Source organism: Geotrypetes seraphini, chromosome 1, assembly GCF_902459505.1.
Source record: "Geotrypetes seraphini chromosome 1, aGeoSer1.1, whole genome shotgun sequence".
Lineage (NCBI taxonomy): Eukaryota > Metazoa > Chordata > Amphibia > Gymnophiona > Dermophiidae > Geotrypetes > Geotrypetes seraphini.
Genome location: NC_047084.1, coordinates 146564801 through 146589505, shown reverse-complemented (window position 1 = coordinate 146589505; position 24705 = coordinate 146564801). Strand labels below are relative to the sequence as shown.

General features: G+C 43.2%; 1 protein-coding gene across 2 annotated transcripts in view; it reads right to left on the bottom strand.

The window, feature by feature from the left end:
* Positions 1–24705, bottom strand: part of SCOC (short coiled-coil protein) — a 45162-nt gene that overhangs the window by 13254 nt on the left and 7203 nt on the right. The window contains exon 1 of one of the 2 annotated variants that reach the window (XM_033939590.1): positions 13671–14021. The exons of the other annotated variant lie outside the window; for it this stretch is intronic. Within the exon in view, the coding sequence (XP_033795481.1) occupies positions 13671–13680 (10 nt within the window). The 5' untranslated portion in view covers positions 13681–14021. Of the gene's footprint in view, positions 1–13670; positions 14022–24705 lie in introns of those variants that run through there. 2 annotated transcript variants of the gene reach the window in all.

The following is a 24705-nucleotide window of genomic DNA, read 5'->3' as shown; positions in this document are numbered from 1 at the left end:
TGTATTTATTCCAGGATTTTCTTGGACTAAATGCCACTACTTTCCTTGGGAACAGTAGCATGGAATGTTGCTACTATTTGGGCTTGGCCACTGTAGAAATAGGATACTGGGCTAGATGTATCATTGGTCTGACCCAGTATGACTGTTCTTATGTTCTTAAGAGAGAGTGGAGAGAAGACGCTGAAGGGAAATGGGCAAGAGAGAGTAGGGAGAAGACGCTGAAGGGAAATGGGGAACAGATAGATGCCAGACTATTGATGGAGCGGAGGGAAGAAGATGGGTGCCAGACCAATGGGGGGAAGGGAGAGATGGAAGGGAGCAGCACAGTAATAGAGCATATGGAAGAGGTAGAGAGAAGGCAGACAATAGATAGAAGGAAATGAAAGAAGAGAAGATGAGGAAAGCAGAAACCAGACAACAAAGGTAGAAAAAAAAATTTCTATTTCTTTTCTTTTTTGCTTTAGGATAAAGTAATATATTAGTTGTGTTGATAAACATTTATAAGCCCTGCCAGCTGAACATCTCTTTCTCTAGTTCGGAAGCCAAAACTTTGATTTATAAAATGGCCATTGTACAGAATATTGTTTATTTTTATACTTTAATAAAATAAGTTCAGTATAAAACTATTCGAGGCTTGTGTGGATGGGATCAGATGGTTTGCGAAGACGGGTCAGTGACAGGGACCGAGCTCGCGACAGAGATAAATTTTTCCCCGTGTTATTCTCTAATTTGAAGTGTTACCACCTTGCCTCTGAATACTTTGTCAAGAGTCTTCATTGAAGAGCGACCAAATGCTATTTTGCGGAGTATTTCCTTCTCGCTAGTTGCTTCTTTGTTTACAAAAGAGCCCAGGAAATTGAAATCCTTTGCAACTTCTATCGCCTTCAAGCTCAATCTTGATCATCATTTTCCATGTTCATGATTTTCGTTTTTTTATGTTCACTTCTAATCCCTTGTTATGACTTTCAGCTTTGACTTTTCTCAGTCGATACAGCATGTCTTCTTTGCTGCTGGTGATGAGCATTGTATCATCTGCATAATGCAGGTTGTTTATATTTTGACCACCAACTTTGAAACAGACACTCTTCTTCCAAATTTACTTTTCAGAAGATGATTTCACCTTACAAGTTGAACAGATAAGGTAACAAGATACATCCTTGCCAAACGCCATGTTTTACTGAAAACCAACCAGTGTTGCCTTATTCAGTTCTCACTGCAGCTGCTTGATTTTCATATAGGCTCTCTATCAGCTGAGTTATATGTTTGGGTATTCCCATTTGCACTAGAGTTGTTGGAAATTGGAAGACTGGGCGTCCAAGTGGCAAATGAAATATAATATGGACAAATGCAAAGTGATGCATATTGGGAAAAATAACCTGAATCACAGTTATTGGATGCTAGGGTCCACCTTGGGGGTCGGTGTCCAAGAAAAGGATCTGGGTGTCATAGTAAACAACACGATGAAACCTTCTGCCCAATGTGTGGCAGCGGCCAAAAAAGTAAACAGGATGCTAGGAATTATTAATAAAGGGATGGTTAACAAGACTGTTATAATGCCCCTGTATCGCTCCATGGTGCGACCTCATCTGGAGTATTGCGTTCAATTCTGGTCTCCTTATCTCTAAATAGATATAGTGGCGCCAGAAAAGGTTCAAAGAAGAGCGAACAAGATGATAAAGGGGATGGAACTCCTCTTGTATGAGGAAAGACTAAAATGGTTATTAGGGCTCTTTAGCTTGGAAAAGAGACGGCTGAGGGGAGATATGATTAAAGACCACAAAATCCTAAGTGGAGTAGAACGGATATAAGTGGATCGATTTTTCACACCTTCAAAATTATAAAGACTAGAGGACACTCAAAGTTACAGGGAAATACTTTTAAAACCAATAGGAGGAAAAAAAATTTAACTCTAAGAATAGTTAAGCTCTGGAATGTATTTCAAGAAGTTGTGGTATGAGAGGATAGCGTAACTGGTTTTAAGAAAGGTTTGGACAATTTCCTGGAGAAAAAGTCCATAGTCTGTTATTGAGAAGGACATGGGAGAAGCCACTGCTTGCCCTGGATCGATAGCATGGAACATTGCAACTCCTTGGGTTTTGGTTAGGTTCTAGAGACCTGGATTGGCCAATGCGAGTTCAAGTTTCAAGTTTATTTTTGATTTGATAAATCGCTTTTTCAAATTTACTAAGCGAGTTACAATAAAATAATAATAAACATACAACTGGACATAATATTTATAATTTAAAATTAGTGGGTTGGATTGACAAATTTACAGACTTATTGATACACAAGGAATGGAGGGAGAAAGTTACAATTTCTGTTTTAAAGTAGAGAAGAGAACCATATAAGGGAAAAACAATAGGGAAGGAATAGTAGATATCTAGAGCGTAACTATTATACAGTTTGTAAAAAAAATTTAAAGATTAAAAGCATCTTTAAAAAGAAAACTTTTTAAGTTATTTTTAAAATGGTTAAGATAATTTTCATCTCTTATATATTCAGGTAATGTGTTCCAAAGTTGAGGGGCTATTATCAGGAAAATGTCAGGTCGTCGGGCTCCTATGATTTTCAAGGAGGGGACTACTAAGAATTTTTGGTTAGTAGACCGAAGTGAACGCTGTGTAATATAAGGGATTAGCATTCTATTAATGAATTGTGGTTCATTACTAGAGAGCGTTTTAAATACTAACAGTAGTATTTTAAATGTGATGCGGTGGTTGATTGGGAGCCAATGTGATTTGATCAAAAGGGGAGTCACATGATCATATTTCTTACCTCCATGAATGAGTTTAACAGCTGTATTTTGTATTATTTGGAGGCGCTTCTTTTCTTTTTGTATGATATTTATTAATGAGTTGCAGTAATCTAATTTTGCGATTATTAGGGAATGAATTAGGATATTTAGTGATTTTGGTTCGAGGAACTTAGAGATGGAACGAATCATGCGTAATCAATGGAAACAGAATTTGACTGTTTGCTTATATGTTCATGATAGGAGAATTTATCATCTATGATGACGCCCAATATTTTTTAGAGATGTTATTAGTCTAGGTGAATATTATCAAGAGTGAAAGGGGAACTCAGGCTTATTCCTTTTTTCCATGGGAAAAGTAGAACTTTTGTTTTTTGTAAATTTAGTGCAAGCATGTTGGAATTAAGCCAGTCTTTAATTGTTTCAAGTTTTTTATTGATCTCGAATATTTCCTTTGTTTTCTGGATTTAAAGGATGTGCGAGTTGAATGTCATCAGCATATGTGAAAGCGGTAAATCCTATCGATTGACAAAGACTTAATAAGGGTGATAGAAAAATATTAAATAGTAACTGGGATAAAATGGACCCTTGGGGAATACCGTATTTAAGAGAATAAGGTTTTGACATTGTATTTTTAAAATTAACTATGGATGATTGGTCAGTTAGAAAGGAGATGAACCATTCTAGAATTTGGTCGCAGCCTCCTATAGATTTTAATCTACCAAGAAGTAAGGTGTGGTCTATAGTGTCGAATGCTGCTGATAAATCTAATGAAAAAAGAATGACAAGAGTTTTGATGGTCTAATGTGGTAAAGTATATTTGTGGTAAGACCAATCAATGAGTATTCTGTGTGTGATTTATTCTAAAACCCTGACGTTGGTTGATTCGACATAATCTGATAGCTGATCAAATACTAATTTTTCAGTTAGTTTGGCTAAGAACGGAATGTTGGCGATGGGATGATAATTTGAAGCTTCCTCAGGACTGGATTTATGGTCCTTTATTATTGGAAAGATAGTAGCTGTTTTCCATGATAATGTACTGAGCCAGTGTTAAGGCTTTTTAGGATGAGAGCATGGATAAATGGGCCGAAACAGGCAAAAAACTTTTTTCAAGATGAGTGGGGGAATGATTTCTGAACGGGAACCTTTTAAATTGACTCTTTGAAAGAGATGTTCAACGTCAGCTAATGAGAGAAGATTAAAGATGGAGCATTTGGCAAGAGGTAAATGACCATTGTTTAAGATATCAGAAGAATTTCCAGATAGAGTATGTACATATTTTTTCCGAATGTCACCAATTTTTTTACAAAAATAGTTTGCAAGATCTTGGGCTGCTAAGTTGATGTTGATGTTAAGATTATTATTTTCTTTCTGAGCATTAGGGGCAATAGATTTCAAGATAGAATAAAGAATGGAGGGATTTTTTGCTTTTAAAATTTTATTAGAATAGTAATTTTTTTGGCACAATTAATTTTCATTTTGTAAAATAATAATAATAACTTTATTTTTGTATACCACAGTACCAGAATAGTTCAGAGCGGTTTACATGACAAGAGACTGTACATCTACAGCGAAGTTACAAATCAGTCAATCAATCAATATAGCTTAGCAAGTCGGGAGCAGGCAAGAAGGAGATAGCGAGGTTGTAAACAAGTCAATCAGCGTAGCTTAGGAATGACGCATGATTTTTATATAGTTTTAAATTTGTAGGGGATTTGTTTTGGCGCCATTTCCTCTCAAGAGATCTTAATTGTCTTTTGAGCAGGAACAGTTCATCTGAAAACCAGGGGTTTTGTATTTTTCGGGCGGAAATAGTTTTGGTAATTACTGGTACTTCATTATCTAATAAAGCTTGGATTGTTGTGTTCCAAGTGGTGAGTTGCTCTTCCAGTGTGTTAGAGTTTGAAATTAGATTTTTTGGGTTAAATGAAGAAAGGATATTTTTTATTTCTAATTTTGTGTAATTATGGTAAGAAATACTTTTAGGTTGAGCAGTTATTACTTTTTTTTTTTAGTATAAATTTTAATAGAAATAAAATAATGGTCTGACCAAGGAACAAGTGTAATGCCGAGATCAGAATAAGATGAGAATTATGATTTTGAAATTAAGATCATATCTAAAATGTGTCCAACGGAATGTGTTGGCTCTTGTATTATTGTTTGTAGATTTAAAGTACTAAACTGAGTTAGAATATCTTTGGTGGTGGAATTATTAGTTTCATCAAAATGAATATTAAAATCACCTAGGATTAGGGGGTAATTTGATGAAGAGCAGAAGTCAAAAATTAGATTTTGAAAAAGAGTTAAATTATTTTGGCCAATTGGCGGAGGCATGTATAATAAAAGAATGTCTATTTTTGGGTTAATATTAAGCTTGACTTGGAGAAATTCGATAGCTACGTTCTCAGAAGAGTGGTCTATGGAACTAACTAAATTGTTATAATAGATGATGGCTAGGCCACTACCTTGACGCTTATGGCAATGATTAAATACGTAAGAATAATTAGGACAGCAGTAGGAGAGATAAGGTGGGGACTTCAGTGATTACTGATTGGCGTGTGATAGGAAGCTTTTGGCTAGGGGTACGGAGTCCCCAATGTACCGGAATGTTAAAGGATTGAGAAGTCATGTTGGGGATTTTTGAAGAGTAATCTGTAGGTTGAGAAATTATTGTGGTGGTATATACAGAACTGAGTAGTAAAAATATAAGTTAGAAATAGGTTTCTGGTAATTTGTTGTATGTTAATTTTATTCCTGGGACCGAGATTCGTGTTTAGGGTGAGGGTGCACTCAGGCAGCGCACGAAGGAGCGCACTAAGGAGCAGGACCTGCTCCTTATGAGCGCTCCTTCGGCGTGCGTTTAATGGCCCAAATTTAAAGATCATAAGCAGACCTGGGAGGTAGGCGGAGTCCAGCAAGCCACCACTTTGCAGCGGCAGATCAAAGAAAAGCAAAGGAATCTAAAAAGTAAGAGTTAACAGCAAGTAAACAAACATATATAAAAAAATAGCTATTGTTTAAAAATATAATTCAAAAGTAAAGTAACAATAAGTGCGCTGGTGCAGTGCAGATAGCTGGGTGGAACGTGCGCCGCAAATGGCCCAAATTTTAAAGATCAATAAGCAGACCTGGGAGGTAGGCGGAGTCCAGCGGGCCGCCGCTTTGTGGTGGCAGATTAGAGAAAAGCAAAGGAATCTGAGCCTTGGCTGAGGTGACTTCTTGCTGCTTTCCAGCCCTGTGCTGGAGTAGACTTTCTTCAGAACCATTCAATCTGTAGTTGGGAGCTAGGATGAGCTTTTCCCTTGGTGATCTGAGCTACTGGGCTTGATGGACCATTGGTCTGACCCAGTAAGCCTATTCTTATGTTCTCCATTGTTTATTGTGATCCAAAAGCTTTGCTGTAGTCGATGAAGCAAAGGTATAGGGGTTTTTGGTATTCTTTGTTCTTCTCCAATATCCATCTAACATTGGCAATAATGTCTCTTGTTCCTCAACCTTTTCTAAAACAATCCTGAACTTTGGGTAATTCTTGCTCAATGTATGATTGGAACCTTCGTTGTATTATTTTCAGCAATATTTTGCTGGCGTATGGAATTCAATCAATTGTTCTGTAGTTGTTACAGTCCTTGGCATCATCTTTCTTCCGTATAGATATGTACAATAATCATCTCTAATCAGTTGGCAGTGTATTTTCCTTCCAAATTTGTTGACACAGTCGAATGATAGCAGCTTCTGAGCCTTTTAAGTCAATTGGAATACTGTCGTTACCAGGTGACTTTTTATTCGATAAAGCTTTAATCTGTTGCTATGACTTCTTTTAAAATATCTGGTTCTTCAGCTTCAGTTTCCAGTTTCAATTTCCCCAATGTTATTCTCATTACCTTGTTTGTATAAATTTTCAATATATTCTTTTCATCTCTTTTTAATGCTTTCCTGAATCATTCCATTGGCGTCCTTTAAGCATCCCCAGTCGAAGTTGGAATTTCTGTTGCAATCTCTTAATTTCCTGAAAAGCTAATCTGGTTTTTCCATTTACATGTTCTGATTCAATTTTCTGACAGATATCCTTGAGATATCGTTCTTTGTCTTGCCAAACTTGACGTTGAAACACTCTATTCATTTGTGATAATTTTGCTTGTCTTCTTTCTTCTGCTACTTTTTTGGTTTCTTCTGAGATCCAAAGTGATTTCTTGGCTTTTTCTTCTGGAATGTTTTTGTAGCTTCATCACTAATAAGTAGGACAACTAGAAACTCCAATCTTTTTGCCTATCCAAGGATCACTGATTGCAAATACAGGTCCTTTATGGACAGAACTTTGAAGTCTCAAGCTAGCAAACAGCAGACCTGGCTGGGCAACTACATCAACAGAGCTAGGCTGACCTACGTCGCATTTCGGAAAGAAATTAAGACAGCACTATTCAACAGATTTATCTCCTAATCAGTTACCAGTTCTAAATGATTAACTCCATGCTGATAACTTGAGAAATACGTGTACTGTACTAACTGTATTGTATCGTATTGTATTTTACTAATTGTAATCTGTAATTCACTGACTGTACTGTATCATCCTCGCCATTTGTATTCTGTAATTCGCTGACTGTCCAGCTCTCTTCACTGTGAACCGCCTAGAAGTTGTAAGATTATGGCGGTATAGAAGAAAAAAGTTATTATTATTATTAATTATAGACTTGATGTCATTCCATAACTTTTCAGGCTATCTCCTGTATCAAGCAAGTTTTATCCATATGTCATATTTTGGGAGGTCTCTGATGATCTTCTTGTGAAGCTTCACCTTTATCTTGCATGTCAAAAGCTTGTGGTCGCTTCCACAATTACAATCAGCTCTGGTTGCCTTATCTCAAAAAGAGATGGAGCAGAATTAAGAACAACCATAATGATAAAGGGGATGGAACTCTTCTCATATGAGGAAAGGCTAAAGAAGTTAGGGCTTTTCAGGTGAAAAAGACGGCTGAGGTGGGGGGATAGGATTGAGGTCAATAAAATCCCGAACGGTGTAAAACAGGTAAAAGTGAATCAATTTTTTATTCTTTCAAGAAGTACAAAGACTAGGGGACACTCAATGAAGTTACATGGACATACTTTTAAAACAAACAGGAAGAAATATTTTTTTCACTTAATGAATAGTTACTAGAAGATGTGGTAACAGCAGTTTAGTAAAGGTTTGAACAAAAGTCGCGTGGTGCTATGAAGCAGATGCTGATCCGCAGAGCTCCCTTGTTTCCCTCATTTAGCAGCCCCTAAATGAGCAATATCGTTACCTTTGCTAACTTTCTGTTCCTGTTGTCTGCAACATTTCTGTGCTATTGTGCGGGCTCAGAATATTTTCAAATGGCCATAAAATTATAGAAAAAGGAAAGGGAGAAAACTAAGCTTCCTTAGAGCAAGATGGCGGATCTGCAGAGTCCCTCAGTATGCTCAGCGTGGACTGTGGAAATCACTGCCAAGGTAACAGAAGCAGTTGAGGCAGCTCTAGACAAAATATTACAGAGTAGAGCAGACATGTCAAACTCTGGCCCGCAGTGTCATAAAATTTGGCCCACCTAACAATTAGCAATTTACACTTAAGCTGGCCTGCCGGTGCCGCTGCTAGGAGTTGCGGTCGCACTCTATCATGAGTGAGTCGACAATGGAGTGAGTACAGGCAGATTGGCAGCCAACTTTCGATCCTGCGGTGAGCGGCAGCCATTTTTTTTACCCATCAGCGCCGCATCAGCTGGTCGAGCCGGAAAGGGGAGGAGTAAGAAGACAATGGGGCTGGAGCCGTGCTGAGAGTTGCGGTTGCATGCTACTGGGAGTGAGTCAGCGCTGGAGTGAGTACTCTGTACTCTGCGGTGAGTACTACTGGGTAGATTGGCGGCCAGTTTTCAATCCTTGAAGGAAACAGTGACTGGCCTAAATCGGTTAGCTACAAGGTTTTCTTAAAAACCGTTCATATCAGGTAAAGACAAATCAAATTATTTCATCGGCTTTAATTTCATTTTATGGAGCTCGTCAAGGCTCACCATTATCGCCTATCTTAACACTGGGCTTTAAACTGAATTCTTTTGGCTTCAACCCATTTATATTTGCAGATAATATCACGTTTTATAAACCTTTTATAGGTGATATTGCCCAAGTAACCAATAGAATTTGCAATGGATTTACAATAATGGAAAACTGGACATGTAAAATTAAACTAAAATTTAATAGGGAAAAAAACTAGTTTATGGTGATAGATAGCAATTTTTGTCAACTAACTAGTAAGAAACTTATTAAAGGTATTCCCTACAAATCAGAAAATTAATTAAAAATCCTAGGAGTCAAAATTGACATATCTTTTGAACATCAAGTGAAACAGGTGTCAAATAGGGTGTTTAAAGTTCTCTGAAAATTGAGAATTACTGTAAATCATATTTTGACTGACTCTACTGTCTTTCAGTTAATAGTACAATCCTTTATATTAACACACTTGGATTAATGTAATTTGATATATAACTTTTAAAAAATACAGCAGCAAGATTGATCTGCCCTATAACATGATTTGAATAATGACCAGATAACAAAAGGAAGAAAAAATAATTTTATTTTCTGTTTTGCAATTACAATATGTCAGATTTGAAACGTGTATCCTGGCAGAGCCAGTGTTGTAACCCTATACTTCTACTAAGACTAACAGGTTCTTGTATTAATGTGTGCATTTAGTGCATGCTAAATTGGTTAGCGTACCTTAATAAAAGGACCCCTATCTTAATTAAAAATTTGGCCCGCGACTTAGCCTAAGTTTTAGATTTCAGCCCCTTATGTGATTGAGTTTGACACCCCTGGAGTAGAAGCTGCCCATGAGAGACTTGATAGCTTTGGGCCTGAGTTTGATTAGATACAGCAGAAAATGATTACCTTAGAGCAGTGTTTCTCAACATAGAAACATAGAAAAAGACGGCAGAAAAGGGCTATAGCCCACCAAGTCTGCCCATTCCAAATACCCACCCTCTGGTTTCACTCCCCTAGGGATCCCATGTGAATATCCCATTTTCTCTTAAAGTCCGACACGCTGTTGGCCTCATGGGGTACGCGGGAAACTTGTTGGGGGTACATGGCCTGGCTGCTACAGAGGATATTCCCTGACCACCCGTCGAAGCTGCAACCACAGCCGGGGATCCCTCCTTGCAGCCCACCACACCCACTGAAGCCGCTGCTGGAGATCTCTGCCCACCCTCCCTCTCTCCCTGTCCTTTGAAACTGATCTCTCCTTGCTTCCCGCCCCACCCGCACCCAGGGTTCCCTTCTCCTCCCTCCCTCCTGAAACCGACCTACAGGGCTTCCCTCCGACATCAGAGCTGACATCAGAGAAAGCCTTCCGGGTCAGTGGGGGGGGGGGTTATTCCCAGTTCCCTCCTCGATCATTCTGCCATCAGCGGCTTGTTGGGGGACTTGCAGCAGGCAGCGGTTCACACGCTACACGTAGCTGACCCAGAAACCTTTACCTGCTGCGGGTCCCCTGAACAAGCTGCTAAAGCAGAAGGAGCAGTGCGGTTTGAACAAGAGGACAAAGGGAGAAAGGAGTGGGGGGAGGGAGAAGGAGTGCGTTGGGACATTGGAGGTATGATTCTTGGACAACGGCTGGAAGGCAGGGAGGGGGCACGAACTCGACACAGAAGGAAGGGGTGGTATGAACATGGAACAGAAGGGATGGAGAAAGGGGGCACTAACTTAGGACAGGAGGGAAGGAAAAGAAAGGGAGAATTGTTGGGCATCAGTGTGTGAGTGAGAGGGAAAGGAAGAAAGAAGAAAATTGGGCATAGAGAGAAAGAGGAGAGAGGTAGATATGCATGGAGAGAGAAGGATGAGAGGAGAAATGTTGGATATGGAGAGGGAACAGAGGGACAGATTGAAGGGGATGATGGGGGAGGAATGTTGGACATAGTGATGAAAGGAGATATGTGGCAAAGTGCTGCAGAGGGGTGATAGAAGGAGAAATGGGCATGGGGCTGGTGGGCAGTGGTGAAAACTGCTGCACATGAACCAGGGGATGAGAGTGGGAGAAATGTTGGATGTGACAGTAGAGAGGGTGGGAGAAATGTCTGGATCAGGACAGTGAGAGAGAGAGAGAGGGAAAAAGTTGGACTCATTGGAGGGACAGAGAGAGATGTTGGTTGGGGAAGAGAATGAGGTGGCATTGCATATTTTAAAGTCATCTGCCTTGACCACTAGGGAAAAAAAAACCGAGTATAAATGATAATTAACATTTTCTCTATGAACAGTGTGCTTTGTATTTTTTTAATTTTGTGGTTACCATTATATATTAATAAGATTATATTGTGTGTATATGAAAAATGGATGGAAGAAATTGCATTACTATTAGTACTATTATTATAGGGGAAGAGTCAGGGGCGGAGCTTAGGCGAAGGTACTCAGTTGGTATTTGTTAGGCTTAAGAGGTACTTGGCTTGAAGAAGTTGAGAAACACTGCCTTAGAGAATATGGTGAACTCTGTGGATTCTCTTACTGATCTCTTTAAAAAAAAAAACAAAAAAACCCAGTCTGCTTCTTCTCCATGCAGGCAGAGCTGAACCCTCAAACCAAGGAGCACTTAGCACCAAAAACTGAAGAAAAAAACTTGACTAAAGTAAAGAAATAAGCAAAGCAGAACAGAAACACTCCTTCAGACTTGCGTGCAAAAGGAAAAAACTGTAGGGGGCAGCAAAGTAGGAGGGATTTACAAAAAATTTGAGTGGATTCCTTCTGCAAGGCTCGCAGCTACAAAGAAATTACCCGTTTGTCCAGAATGACAACTATTGCGCTAGAAATTATATTTAGAGCATATACTACAGCAAACTATTCTTTTTAATCCCATGGGCACTTTATTGGGGCAGATTTCAGCAATGGACTTGCAGGGTAAGGACAACAGAATTTAGACTATGAAGGCTTGCATATTGAGGAAAAAAAGAGTATAATACAATATTGGCCACAGACTTCTGAACCTCCTGTCTGGCACTGGCATAATAGACTGCTTGATTTGCTTCTAATGAAATTAAGGGAGACACGCCTTATTTTTAAATTCCAGAAACAATTTTACTCCATTTGGGGAGTATATATACGGTCCTTAGCCCTAAAACTTAGAAGCCGAATGCTCAGTCAATTAGATTATTTCTCTTCGCATGTTGTATAATGATTTTCTCCAGGTCACCTTTATTATGGGATATGTAATTTACTTAAGTACATAAAAATTGACATAGTGGGACAGACTGAAGGTCCAACAAGCCCAGCATCCTGTTTCCAACAGTGGCCAATCTAAGTCATAAGTACCTGGCAAGATTGCAAGGAGTAAAACAGATTTTATGTCGCTTATCCTAGAAATAAGCAGTGGATTTCCCCATGCCATTTCAATAATGGCTTTTGGACAATGTTGACTCCACCCCTGAGTGACAACATCTGGGGAGCTGAGAGAAAAGGCTCTGAACAGAACCAGAGAAGTGTGTGACTTGAGTTTTGCTGTCGGTGCTTTCTTTTACCATCAGGGAGGTTGAAATTTTCCCCAAGTCTGCTTGTTGCAAATTTATTGGCCAAGGAACAGCTGAGCGTGGTTGGGCCAGAGAAAATGTGAAAGTTATTTGTGGATTTATGGTATTCATGAGGGGCTGCACCCCTAACCCCGCAAATATGGAGGGAGACCTTATTCAATTTCTTAGATTCTCTCACATTTGCTGCTTCAGGTGAGGGAGAAGAGGGTTGTCAGGACCAGCTACTGCTGTTCAGGTAAGGAAGGGAGGGGAGAGTTGTCAGGACCATCTGCTTTGGGTGAGGGAGGTAGGGGGGTTATCAGCACCAGCTGCTGCTTCTTTGGGGGCTGGAGGGAGGGGGGTTTGTGGCTGTTGCTGCTTAAGGAGATGGAGGAAGGGAGGTTGCTGGGTCAGGAGCATACAGCCTTGGGGGTAGTCAGGAGTGCAGGAGACAATATTTATTGTCAGTTGGTTGAGAGTGCCAGTTAGCTGAATACTAGTTAACTGGGATTCTACTATCCTATGTATTTGAGTGTATGCCAGGTACTTATGACCTAGATTAGCCACTGTTGGAAACAAGGATACTGGACTAGATGGGATCCCTGGTATGACCTAGTATGGCTATTCTTATATTTCTAATCTCTCCAATGGGCAGACACCCAAATTGGTGAGCTTTTCTGTAACCTGGACACATGAAGTACAAAGTCTAAAGTAACTATGTCCATGTTTTTGGACATCAATGTCCCTTCCCCCTCTGAAATGAGTTTCAAGTCCAAACTTTGGCCCTCCTTTAGTCTCTCCTGAAACACCCCAAACCATGCCTTAAAAACATCCTACAATTTTAGGCATCCATTTCCTGGCTTTATAAAATTTGGATGCCCACGTGATGTTTTCAGACATCCAAATCACAAAGTTTCTATAATAAGGGCCTATGTTATTCTTAAATTTCTAGAGTGGAATTGATCCAGATTCTCAACCTGCAAACAGTGTGAAGAGGAATAGCTAAGGTGTTTTAAGGGCATTTGATTGTAAAGGATTTGATTTCCCTTCCACCCACAATATCTTTTTCAGTATTTAAAGTTGGAAGTCTCATCACCGATTCAGTTATTTTTCTGTAATATATGACCCTTCCTTTTAAAAGGGATTTTTTGTGGTGGTGGGGGGGGGGGGGGGAGGAGGAGTACTACTTTAGGTGTGTAGTATAGGTGTAACCATAGGTTTAAATTATCCCCGAAGCAGCCCTTGTTGGGTGAAGCATGGTTTTTAGTCAGGTCTTTTATTTGTGATTTATTTTGAATTGCATTGATATTTTAAATACGTTTATTTTTGTTTTATCTGATGCGGTTTTAAAAGACTTCTGCTTTATAGTGCACCCTTTTGTTCTCAATAAACTACATCAGCCAAATTCTATTTACCTGTCGTCATCTACCATGTTGCAGTGTCGTCCTCGAGCGCACAGAGCATCCCGTCCATGCACGCGGTACACAGGGAGGGGGGGTCTAGGGCAACAGCCCCGCTCTTTATCCGGGACACAGGGCTCAGACTTGTTACAACACGAGAACTACCAGAGAATTACCTTTACAGCGTCACTACACACGCACACCGCCCCGGGCACTCGCGCTCCCTCCTCTGTCAACTGGACGCTTTGTTTTCCTAGCCAGAGCCGGCGCCCCGCACGCCTACCGCAGCGAGAAAGTGCCGGGGAGTGGCGCGCTCGCTCTACGCAACGACGTCACACGCGCAAGCGCAAGCCTGCTCGGCCAAGAATCTACCGTAGGAATGGACGTCGTCGGCACCTCCTGCGAGCTCAGCTCATTGGCCTCCCACCAAAAACAAAACCCTGGCAATCTAGTGGCCCCACCCCCTGCCGACTACTTTTTAGATTGGTCGGCAGGAGGAATAGCCACTCCCTCCTGCCTCGGCCCGCCTCTTCAAAAGGGGCGGCGTAACCGGTTCGGGCGCTTCCTGGAATGCATGGAGAGGAGCCAAAGGTTCTGATTGGCACAGGCGTCTAAGGACGCTCCCAGAAAGAGGAGGGCCTTTAGACACCTGAGCCAATCAGGGCCTTAGGCCCCTCCCAGTGCATTCCAGGGTGCACCGGGAAAGGGAAGGCCTGCCGTTTTGAACAGGTGGGGGAAGCAGAGTGCATCCTTCCTGCAGAACTTCTAAAAAGGAAGGGGGGCGTGGGGTTGGTGAGAGGGCCCACTAGACCAGGGGTGCCCACACTTTTTGGGCTTGCGAGCTACTTTTAAAATGACCAAGTCAAAATGATCTACCAACAATAAAATTTAAAAAAAAACACAACGCACACTGTACGCATAGAAAATGTTAATTATCATTCCTATTCCAGGGTTTTTCAAAGAGGTCAAAGCAGATGACTCTATGCACTATCACCTCAGTAACAACCATACAAAAATAGACAAATATACCCCCCTCCCTTTTTACTAAACCACGATAGAAGTTTTTAGAGCGCAGGGAGCTGCGCTGAATGCCCAGCGCTGCTCTCGACGCTCATAGGCTCCCTGCGCTAAAAAAACTCTATTGCGGTTTAGTAAAAGGGGACCTTAGTGTAAAATATAGACAGCAGATATAAACTGAGACACATTTCGATCACTAAATTTAAAATAAAATCATTTTTCCTACCTTGTCTGGTGATTTCATGAGTCTCTGGTTGCACTTTCTTCTGACTGTGCATCCAGTCTTTCTTCCCTTCTTTCAGCCTGTATGCTTCCTCTCCTCCACACCTCATTCCCTCCCCCAACTTTTCCTTCCTCTCTCCCTGCCCTTTCTTTCTCTGCCTCCCTTTCCTTTTTTTCTGTTTCTCTTCTTTCCTTTGTCTCCCTGCCTGCCCTTTTTCTTTCTTTCTTTCTCCCTGCCCTCCCCCAAGACACTGCCACTGCCATCGGGGACCCAAACTGCCATCGGGGACCAGGACCCAAACCGCCACCAATAACAGGCCCGAAAGCCGACGCCAATAACACGCCCAAAAGCCGACGCCGCCCCAACCTCTCCCTGCTTCGGCCGACCAGCATCGCGAGGAACTGTTGGGGGAAATGCTGCCGGGTCCTGCCTTCGCGGAAACAGAAAGTAGGCAGGACCCGGCAGCAAGAAGAGGAAATGCTTCACTAACATGTCTCCCGCCTTAGCCCGTAGCGAACGCTTGCTTCAGGGCTCTCAACATGTGCGTGCCGGCTTCCCTTCTCCCCCCCCTCCCCCTCCCCGGGCATAACTTCCGGTTTCGGAGGGAAGAGAAGAGAAGCCTGCACGCACACGTTAGAGCCCGGAGCATAAGTTCGCTAGGGGCTGAAATCTCCAAGCCGGTTTTTTTGGGTTTTTTTTTCATGTTCAGCAGCGGCAGATGACAGCTGGGCGGACCGCCCAGCTAAAAGGCCCTAGGGAGAACACTGGAGAGGAAGGCTGATCGGCCCGTAGATCAGGACGGCAACAGAGTGCGATCAACTCGAGTTGCCTTCCTGAGCTACTGGTCGATCGCGATCGACGCGTTGGGCACCCCTGCACTAGACCATCAGGGTTTTGTTTTGGGGAGAGGTCGACCTGAGACAGGAGGAAGTGGGCATCCCGCCTGACATTAAAACAAGGTACAGGAGAGAGAGGAGATGGGGGGTTGGTTGGTTAGTCGGCAAGCCCCTTCATTAGTTGGTCAGTCAGCCTCCGCATGATGGGGGATTGGTTGGTTAGTCGGTAACATAACCAGTAGAAGGACGAAGGTGTTGATGCCCCTGTACAGGTCATTGGTAAGGCCCCATTTGGAGTATTGTGTTCAGTTATGGAGACCGTATCTGGTGAAGGACGTAAGAAGACTTGAAGCAGTCCAGAAGAGGGCGACAAAAATGATAGGAGGCTTGTGCAAGAAGACATATGAGGAGAGACTGGAAGCCCTGAATATGTATACCTTGAAGGAAAGGAGGGACAGGGGAGATATGATTCAGTCGTTCAAATACAGTGGTACCTTGGTTTACGAGCATAATCCGTTCCAGGAGCATGCTCGTAATCCAAAGTGCTCGTATATCAAAGCAACTTTCCCCATAGCAAGTAATGGAAACTCGGACAATTCGTTCCACATCCCCAAAACAGGCCTATGTTGCAAATAAAAGCTCACCCTCCCCTGCAAACTTTCAGTATCTACCTCGGATTTCTGCATCTAATCCACCCATACCGGAGAACACAGCATCAGTCGCTGGCCCCCAAACAGCTTTCCCTCCTCCCTCTGTGCATTATTGTACAAGAAAGCCTTCCTCTATCTCCAGCCCGCCTCTTTCGCTGCCAACCTACCTCTCTGGCTCTGGTGCCAAACTGTCCCACAACTGTGGAAAGAATGAAAGCCGCCACTTACCCCCAGCAGCTGCCTGCACTCGTGTGGTGGGCGGATGGTTTCTTACCTCCACATTTAAGCACTCTCATCTTCACCGCGCTGCCCAAACCTGGCGCACAAAATTACCAGGGCGACATCAGAAGTGCTCCAATCTGGCAGCGGGGGAAGCTCCCATGCTTCTCGCCAACGTCCGGCTAACGTGTTGTGCGGAGAAGCCAGCCCGACGCACCACATCCGTGACATGGGCCAATGGGAGAGAGGCCGGAAGAGGTGGTTGTAAACAGTCGCAGTGTGGTGGGAGGGGAGCTCCGAATCGCAGCCGGCATGCTGCAGCTGAAAGACTCGGAGACCAGTCCCGCGGCCCTGCTGCCAAGTGAGGCCGATAGCATGGAGGTGCCCTTTACTCCCCCGGCCCCACCCTTGCAGGAGTACTTCCTGTTCCCGGTACTACTGCTCTCTGCTGCCAGCCTCCTGCTCCTCTCATCCGGTGTCCACTGGAGGTAAGGGTTTGGAGGTGGGCCACAAGGGAAGGTAAGCTGGTTCTTGGGGTGGACTCACTCGCTAATCGAGTCAATGCTCGTTTTGCGAGTTAAGGTTTGCTTGAGTGTTTTGCTCATCTTGCAAAACACTCGCAAACCGTGTTACTTGCAAACCGAGGTTTGACTGTACTTGAAAGGTATTAACGTAGAACAAAATCTTTTCCAGAGAAAGGAAAATGATTAAACCAGAGGACATAATTTGAGGTTGAGGGGTGGGAGACTCAAGAGCAATGTAAGGAAATTATTCTTTACGGAGAGGGTGGTGGATGCCTGGAATGCGCTCCCGAGAGAGGTGATGGAGAGGAAAACGGTGACGGAGTTCAAAAAAGTGTGGGATGAACACAGGATCTAGAAACTTTTATAATAAAACCCTAAGTGTGCATGCGCACTTAGGATGCCATGATCCCTGCCACCATGATGTGTGCCTCTGTGACTGCATTCCATTTGTGGCGCGTGCGCCAGCATGGGGCGCATGCAGTGGATTGAGCGGCAGTTTATCTCAGCAACGACAGGAGGGTGTCGTGTGGATGCTGCGAGGTGTCCCATACTGGTAAGAAGTGGAGGGGGAGAGGGAAAGGGGACTGCTTTGGGGGGAGGGTTGTGCTGGGGGGCAGACAGCAATCATGCTTTGCTCTGGAAGGGGAGCAGAAGGGGTCATGGAGAGACAGGCAGGCAGGGCGCAACAGAGAAAAACAGGGAGTCAGGGAGAAAGACAGACAGACAGACAACGTCCAAGGAGAGAGAGACAAAGAAAAAAAGACAGGCAACCAGCGGCCAATGAGAGAGAGACAAAGAAAAACAGACAGACAGGCAGCCAGCAGCCAAGGAGAGAGAGACAAATAAAAAAAAAAACAGACAGACAGCAGCCAAAGAGAGAGAGACAAAGAAAAAAAGACAGACAGACAGGGGCAGGGAGAGACACAGAAAGAAAGACAGGCAGACATATATTCTAGCACCCGTTAATGTAACGGACTTAAACACTAGTCAGAAAATAACAGTAAATATAGAAGAACTAAGGCCAGTACTGGGCAGACTAGCATGGTCTGTGTCTGTATATGGCCGTTTAGGGGAGGATGGGCTGGGAGGGCCTCAATGGCTGGGAGATTGTAGATGGACTAGAGTGAGCTTTGGATTCTTACCCAGAAATAGCTAAGAAGAAGAAGGAAAAAAAAAAAACCCCAACAAACTTTTAGATTAAATCAGGTTGGGCAGACTAGATGGACCATTCAGGTCTTTATCAGCGTCATCTACTATGTTACTATAATTACCTGCTGCACCCTGTGAAGTAGCTAATCAGAAGCTACCAATTGGTGAAGCAGCCAATCAACCTTGATTAAAATCCTGCATATTGCACCTCAAGAAAAATAATTCAGGGAAAAAGCATTGTAAAGGTGTTAGGACTGTCCAAGAAATAGGGTGGAGTGTTCAAACCTATAGGAATGGTGCTTTGGAAACCCGGTAGGGATTCAAGAGGAGCAATTTTTGAGAGGGATATTTTTAACCATACGTTCTCTGCCATGTCCCTTCTCCACGCTTCTCCAGAACCACTTTCAGGTCAATATTCAGGCCCTGATACACAAAAGGTTTCCTTGCAAGTAAGACTGGTTTTCTGGAACTGCTTCCCCATTCCCTTTTGCACTGCAGCATTTCCCCTGGTACAGATTCCAAGCTAATGACCACCTTCTGCCTGTAAAGTCTACACAAGATCAGTAGCGTACCTAGCATGTGTGACACCCGGGGCCCATCATTTTTTGGCACACCCCCCCCCCATCTGTACGAAAAACATGATTTTTAGTAACAAGCCACACGTCACATATGAGTACCTAGGAAAAGGCAGCATCTTACATACTGCAGTGAGAAGTACAACAGCAATACACCCATTGTAAAACTAAACAAGCCAGACTAATACAGATCAATCCTGCAGTCAATCCTAACAGAAAACCATGCCTTTCGAATATACAGAACACAGAAAACACCTTCGCCTAGTATGGAATAAGTAATCACAAACTTACCCCTCCCCCTTTTACAAAACTGTAGTGTGGATTTTAGCCACGGTGGTAACAGCTCTGACGCTCATAGAATTCTGAGCATCAGAGCTGCTACCACCACGGCTGGCGCTAAAAAACGCTCCACAGTTTTATAAAAGGGGGGATAAAATAGAAATACATAGACAAAGGTTAAATTGAACCAGCAAGAAACTGGACTCTGCATACAATGCAATACCACAGAAACAGTGATACATGTCTCCTAGACTAGAGCAATAAATAAATAGAAAATTTTTGTTCTACCTTTGTCTTCTCTGGTTTCTGCTTTCCTCATCTTATTACTCTCTTCCTTCCATCCACTGCCTGCCCCTATATGACATCTTCTCTCCTTCTATGCCCCTTCCAGAAACTGTATGCCTCCCCCTTCCATCTCTCCTTTCACCCCATTGGTCTGGTATCTGTCTCCTCTCCTTCCCCCCTGCTCTGGCATCTCTCTCCGCTCCCTTCCTCCTGTTCTTCCCTGGTCTTCCTTCTCAATTTATTTTCTGCCTTTGTCTAAATTCTTTTTTACTATTCAGTCCTCAATTTCCCTCTTTCACTGTGTCTACCTCTAGCTTGCCACCTCTTTCCCTCACTCCTTCCAGTAACTAACTCTATCCTCTTCCCTAAATCCTGCATGTGCCCTTTTTTTCTTTATCCTCCCCACTTCCTTCCAGCATCTGCTCCCCCTTTCCCTCACACTTCCATTCAGCAGCTGTCCTTCCTCTCCCCCACACTTCCATTCAGTGTCTGTTTCCCTCTCTCTACCCCTTCCATCTACTGTTCACCCTCTATCTTGCCCCTTCCATTCACTGCCCTCTGTGCTCTTTCTATCCAGTGTGCACCCTCTCTCTCTCTCTCTCTCTTCCATATGGCATCTTCCCTCTTTCTATGCTCCTTCCATAAACTATCTATCCCGTGCCTCTTCTCTCCTTTGTACATGATTGATTTCAACTCTGTCACCTCTTCATTTTTTCTCTCTCTGTCACCACCCCCTCCCCTATGCTCTGGCATCTCTCTCTTCTCCTTTCTTTCCTTCCCACCTCACAGTCTGGCATCATCCCTTCCCTGATCCCCGGCATCTCTCTCCTTTCCTTTTCTTCCATCTCTCCCTCCCCCTCCATGCTCTGACATCTCCTCCTTCCTTTCCCCCTTCCTTTTCCCTTGATCTGGCATACCTTCCTCCTTCCCTCCATGCCCTGGCGTCTCTTCTTCCCTTTAAGCCCTGGCATCTCCTTTCATTCCCTCCAGTTGAGTAGAGCAACACTCTCCCCAATTCTCTCCCCCTTTGCTCCCTTTCCTCCTTCTGTCACCCAAGGCCTGGTGTCCTGAACTTCTTCGGGCAGCAGCAGCATTCACATTTCACTGCTGTTGCCGGCTTCAGGCCTTCCTCTCTGTTGGGTCCTGTCTTCATGAAAACAGGAAGTAGGCAGGACCCGGCAGAGAGGAAGGCCTGAAGCCGGCAACAGCATTAAATTGTAAACGCTGCTACTGCCCGAAGAAGATAATGGCACCAGGCCTTGGAGCACCCGAGGCAGACCGCTTCTCTCCCCTCCCAGCCGAACCCCCGCTGACCCTCCTATCTCTTCCCCCCAAGTGAACCTTTCCGACCCTCCCAGCGAGAGCAGCAAACCTCCCTCCAGTAGCGTCGGCTGCTTTGCGGCTTTCTCCTGCTGGTGCAGCGTCGCTGATGACAGTTGCTACTGGAGGTTAGGTTTGCTGCTCTCACTGGGAGGTGGGAGCGCGATAGGGACCGGGCTGCACCCGGGGCGGACCGCCCCCCCCTTGGTACGCCACTGCACAAGATTCTTTGCCACATGCTCACCCTATGAGGTCTACAGGATGTCTTTGTAAATAGTGGGTCCACTGACCTTATTCAGAACAGGGCAGTCCGTTGGTCACCAATTTGAAATTTGGTGGGAAAATCAGTTGATCTCTTTTTTTTTTCTTTTCCATAGAATGGAAATTCAAATTGGTGACCAATGGACTGCCCTATTTCCAGTAAGGTCAGTGAACCCACTGCAGACCTCACAGCATACCCTGAAGAAAGTCACAGCACGATGGCTGAAATGTCAGTTTCTACCTGACAAAATGCAGTGAGACCTGGAAACCTGCAACAAGCACGATGTCAGCTGCGGAAACCCTGAGAAAACATTTCTTCACATTTCTTCACAAAGATGGTTACAAATCAAGGAATCCATCTTATACCCTGTGGGGCTCTTAGTTGAAACAGAAATACGTCTAAAAACCCTCCCAAAAGACAGGTCGTCCAAATGCCAATAATCGAAATGGGTTTTTAGGCCTCTAAATCCCACTGTGCGCCCATAGCTGAAAGGGACATTTTTGAAGGAGTGGTTAGGGCGGGATGTGGGCCGACTCCCCTCTTTTACTAAGGTGCACTGACGCGTCCATAGACTAACATGCATGCGTTAGCATATAGCGCGCGCTAATCGTTTAGCGCACCTTAGTAAAAAACTGAAAGTTTGATGAGGCTGCCTGGACGGAACTTATACATAGTGACAGGCGATCTAAACCCAAGTCTTGGTTCATAGTCTAAAGCGCGCGAGGACAAAGGCATGCCGACAACCGAGCACAGACAACTGAGCGCAGGACTTAATCGCGCCGAAGAAAACCCGTATTTTAAAGGGCTCCGAAGGGGGGTGTTGGTGGGGAACACCCCCACTTTATTTAATAGAGATTGCGCTGGCGTTTGGGAGGTTGTAACCCCCCTCATTATACTGGAAACTTAACTTTTTCCCTGTTTTTTAGGGGAAAAGTTAAGTTTTCAGTATAATGTGAGGGGTTACACCCCGTACACACACACTCCCCAGCATGGCAGCATGAGGCAGCGCGATCCCTATTAAATAGAGGGGAGGTTCCCCCACACACACCCCCATCAGAGCCCTTTAAAATACGGTTTTTCTTCAGCGCGATTAAGCCCTGCGCTCGGTTGTCAGCGCACCTTTGTCCTCGCACGCTTTTGACCCGTCACCCCAAGTCTAAGTGCTCAGAAGGTATCCAAAGTGACCAGATAACCACTGCAGACACAAAGTTCAAACCAACACACACTCCCCAAGTGATCACTGCCTCTAGAACGTTAGCACCTGGCATAGGAAAGCCTAGTAGAGCTGCACAGAGGTGTCTTAAGTAGCCTGGGGGGTGGGCTAGTGAACCATAGAGAGGAGGACCCAGGCCCATAAGCCACTCTAACCACTGCATTCATAGTGAAAAATGTGAGTCCACCAAAAAAAACCAAAACTCTACTGTACTGCCATACCGGTTGCACCGGCAGCCATTGTAGATAGGTGGGTATGGTAGGTTTTGAGGGACTCACCATGATCTGCAAGGGAGTTGTGGTGAGATGTTTATGTGGCACCCTTTTTGTGAAGTTCACAGCAGTGCCCTGTAAGATGCCCCACTACTCTGTTGCCATGTCTGGGTGGCCAGTCCATCACTTTGCTGGCCCCTCCCACGTCCAAAAGATCTTGTTCTAGGCGTTTGGGACTTGGATGATTTTTATGGACAAGAATGTAGTATAAAGATAGACATACTAGCGGTCTGGTCGATCAAATGGCTGGACATAGAAGTAGACGATTTTCAGGAAAAAAAAGGTTTTGGACGTATTTTTCAAGAATGGACTTTGGACACTGCTGACTTTGGGCAACTAGCACCCTAGGCCCAAAACGGACTTAGACATTTCTGTTGATTATGCCCCTCCACACCTCTAATTAAAGCTCCAGGCATGTGTTTACCAACATCATTACTTTCCAACCATAGGAGCCAACTTTTCAAAATGGGGGTGCCCAAGCTCTAGCCCTGACCCTGCCCTCGTAATAATAGTACTAATTGTAATGCCATTTTTTCTATTCATTTTTCATAAATACACACAATATAATTTTATTAACAATACATAATGGTTAACCACAAAATTAAACTTCACAAAGTACATGTGTGGCACTTCTCAACATTCATTCCCACCAGAACACCTGGCTTTGGTCACACATGCAGAACACAGATAAATGCTATGCAAATACAGGACCACAAACTAAAAGTCCTAGTATACACAAATGAAGCCCTAAGATGCTGGGCTCTGCATGCAGTTAAACACCAGAGAAATAGAAACAAATGTATTTCTTTCTGAATAATGCAAAATACTCGTAGGCAGCAGATGTAAATTCTCAAAACCACCATAGGTACTGCATGAAAAAGCACATCTACTACCAATAAAAAAGTTTAACCAATCACTGCATGACGAATATTATCCAGTACAAAATAAGTACACCTATTGTCAACAAAAAGTAAAACCTGTTATTGCATGACAAGTCTGTCTACTGCTAAACCAAAAGTATAGCATGCTACTGCATGACAAACCTATCCACTGTTAAACCAAAAGTATAGCCTGCTACTGCATGACAAATTTAACCAGTCACCGCATGACAAGTCTATCTATTGTTCAACTTTAAGTCTTTCTTAAGTCTATCTATTGTTCAACCTTAAGCACAACCTGTTACTGCACAAAAATAAAAAAATCAGCTATAGCATTAAAAAAAAAATTTTTGTCAAATTAACCTCACGCCACCAGACAAAATGGCAATTTTCAACAAATTCCAATTGTTAAAAGGAGTACTGTACCTAATCTGCTCTAGATGCTGGGACAACGATGAAAAACACCCTCAACCAATTCCTACCCACCTCTCCTGGCACAAACCAACTAAGCTACCCAAATCAACAGGTCCCCACCGAATTTTGCAAAACTGTCTAGAACAAGGCCCACTTCAAATCCCGGTGGCAAACACCACCCGCAAACCTTTCAAACCTCACAGAAATAAAACCAAAAACAGAAATCTAAAAAAGCTAATATGTAATGAAACTCCCACCTCAACCAACTATGAAAACTTTAAAGGATTCTATCTAAATACCCGCTCCGTGAGAAATAAAGCACAAATAATAAATGATTGGATAGTACAAACAAATCCAGACTTCCTGTTTCTGACAGAAACATGGATGATCTCCGACACCGACATCATCATGAAAGAGATTCTACCACAGGGATACAAAATACTTCCACTATCAAGAAGCTGAAAAAAAAGGGGGGGTCTAGCAATCATCTTAAAAGAATCCTTCGATTACAAGATAGATTCCAAAACTTTGGAAAACCTAGAAATACTAACTTGCAAGATCACCAATGCCCAACTAGAAGAGTCACTAAGCGCGACATTATTGTATATCCCCCCCAAAAATGGACAAATGCCAGAGAAAAATTTTTCGAATTCCATACTGTAAACACCCTAAAAGGATCATACAACCTGCTATTGGGTGACATAAACATACACCTAGAGCAAGTGGGCAAATCAGAAGTGACTGAAATCAACGCCTTCTTAATGTCGCTCAATTTCTCAATGCCAGACACAGAGACAACTCATGAGAAGGGGCATCAACTAGACATAATTACCTTTTCTCAAAAGGAAACCCCCGAACCAAAAATTCAATACTACACAGGGACCTGGGGAAAATGCATCTGGTCAGACCACTATATAGGCAAGTTCGCCCTATG